General features: G+C 48.1%; 1 protein-coding gene across 1 annotated transcript in view; it reads left to right on the top strand.

The window, feature by feature from the left end:
- Positions 1 to 2,005, top strand: part of KNL1 (kinetochore scaffold 1) — a 21,163-nt gene that overhangs the window by 8,517 nt on the left and 10,641 nt on the right. The window contains 1 exon segment of the mRNA XM_031061545.1: positions 1 to 2,005. This exon segment is cut by the window's left edge and continues 732 nt beyond it; it is cut by the window's right edge and continues 66 nt beyond it. Coding sequence (XP_030917405.1) covers positions 1 to 2,005 — 2,005 coding nt within the window.

The following is a 2,005-nucleotide window of genomic DNA, read 5'->3' as shown; positions in this document are numbered from 1 at the left end:
CCTCAGCTGTGTGCAGACAGGAAAGCAGCAAGTGCTGAAGGCAGAGGAGAGCCCCCAGTGCTGCGAGGTGGGAAGCAGGAGGCCGGGGCATTGTCTGCCATCCAGGGCTCTGTTTCATCTGAGACCATCTTCCGAGGGGACAAAACCATTGTGTTTTCCAAGTGTGATGACATGGAAATGACTGGGAATTACACAGACATCATCTATGAGGCCAGCACCACAGAAGAGAGCAGTTCATGCCATAAAACCTGTGAAAAGCCAGTGAGCACCAACCCTCCGCTGGCAGGGAGCAGATCCCTGGCATGTGGTGACATCCCAAAGGGTCTGGCACCTGGAGATAATCCTGCTGCTGGGCCCTATAAAACCAGTGCACTTGAGCTGCCTTCAGCCTCAGGTGGACACGTGGAAAACGTGTCTCAAGCTTGTGGTCCTGCTGCAGCCAGCTCTGGGTTTGGCTCATATACACATTTTGTGGCTGGTGGTGTTCTGAAGAGCAGGTTTGATCCCTCTGCAAACCCCCAGCTTGTTTTTTCAGGTGAGAAGACAGTAATATTTGGAGGAGAAGACATGGACTTGGCTAAAACCTTTGTTAAGGATGGTGGAGAGAATGTTGATAATGAACATCCCACTGCAGTGTTCACCTCTGTCACATGCAAGCCTCATTTCCTGGGCAACAGATCCACGTCTTCCAATGTAACTGAGCAGGAAGAAATGGAAATAACAAGATGCCACACTGTTTTCTTTGATGGTCAAAGCAGTGGGATAACAGCAGAGCCAAAACAAATGCCCTGTAAAATCATTCCAAGGAAGAACCAGAACAAAAATGTCACTGAAGGTGACATATCTGCATATTCTGTAGATATGGACAAGGAAAATGTTGAAGTGAGGAGTATTGATGGGAATATTAAAAGGAGCCAGGCTATGGAGAGGAATGCTCAAGATCTTCAGATGGTAATGGTTGATAAGAAGCTTGGAAAAACCAACTTCCAGGCAAGTGGTCTGAGTTCCTGTGCCAAGAGCAGGTGTCTGTTACAAGAGCAAAACAGAGGAGTCCCTGAGAATGTTGTCACTAACACTGGTGCATCCCTGTCTTTGCAAAGCCAAGAAGTTGCATCACAGCCTCTGGGCAGAAGCCCTCCAAGCCCCTCAGATTTCTGCGCAAGTGACACAACAGGTGTGTTTTTAGGTGATCAAAGCATGGACATAACCAAAGCTCATCCTGCTGCCTTGGAGATTGCTCCTGTTAACACAGAACAAGGCTCTAATAATTATAATCAAAACACTGCAGTATCCAAGCAGCTGCAAAACCAGCCCTTCCCACTTTCCAGTCGTCATGGTGTGGATATCATGAGTCAAACTGCAGCATTGGAAGGTGGGGACTTGAGAATGAACACCAACAAGCAAATTGTTACTGCTTTGGCTCCAAGTGGTTCATTTGCTTTCAGTAACAATTCTGCTCCCTCTGGAATGAGAGGAAATGAACAATGTGGGACAGTAATAGGAATAAATGCAGAGGGCCAAAACTCAGAGAGACAAGAGAAACCCCAGCCTTTGAGGGCAGTAAGCAAAGTATTGCCAACCCAAGGAGACTCTGACAAACATTCTTCCATGGGTAAAACAGGTTCTTCAAGAGAGGATTTAAAAACTCCTCCCTCGGCTCATGGGCTGCTCCAGAGGGGTGCAGAAGAACCAGTGTGGGCCAGGACATCTGAGGCACCCAAGGAAAGTTCCCAGTTGTCTTTCTTTGGAGAAAAGCCTGTTGTGTTTCCCCACGGTGAAAACATGGACATGACTGGCAGGGGTGTGGTGGTGGTTCCAGTTTACACCGTCAGTGATGATTTGTCACAAAACAAAGCAGCACCTGGATGCTTTGGTCAAGGTGGAAATGAAGGAATGTCCTTGGAAAAAGGGGTCACCACGACAATGCTGGTGGAGCAGGGTGGGCAAGAGGCTGCACATGGCAGAACCATCACTTTTGCTCTGCCTGAGGACATGGAGATCACCA

Source organism: Geospiza fortis, unplaced genomic scaffold (genome assembly GCF_000277835.1).
Source record: "Geospiza fortis unplaced genomic scaffold, GeoFor_1.0 scaffold450, whole genome shotgun sequence".
Classification (NCBI taxonomy): Eukaryota; Metazoa; Chordata; class Aves; order Passeriformes; family Thraupidae; genus Geospiza; species Geospiza fortis.
The sequence above is the reverse complement of the archived record's forward strand: the minus strand, read 5'-3'. Positions and strand labels throughout refer to the sequence as shown.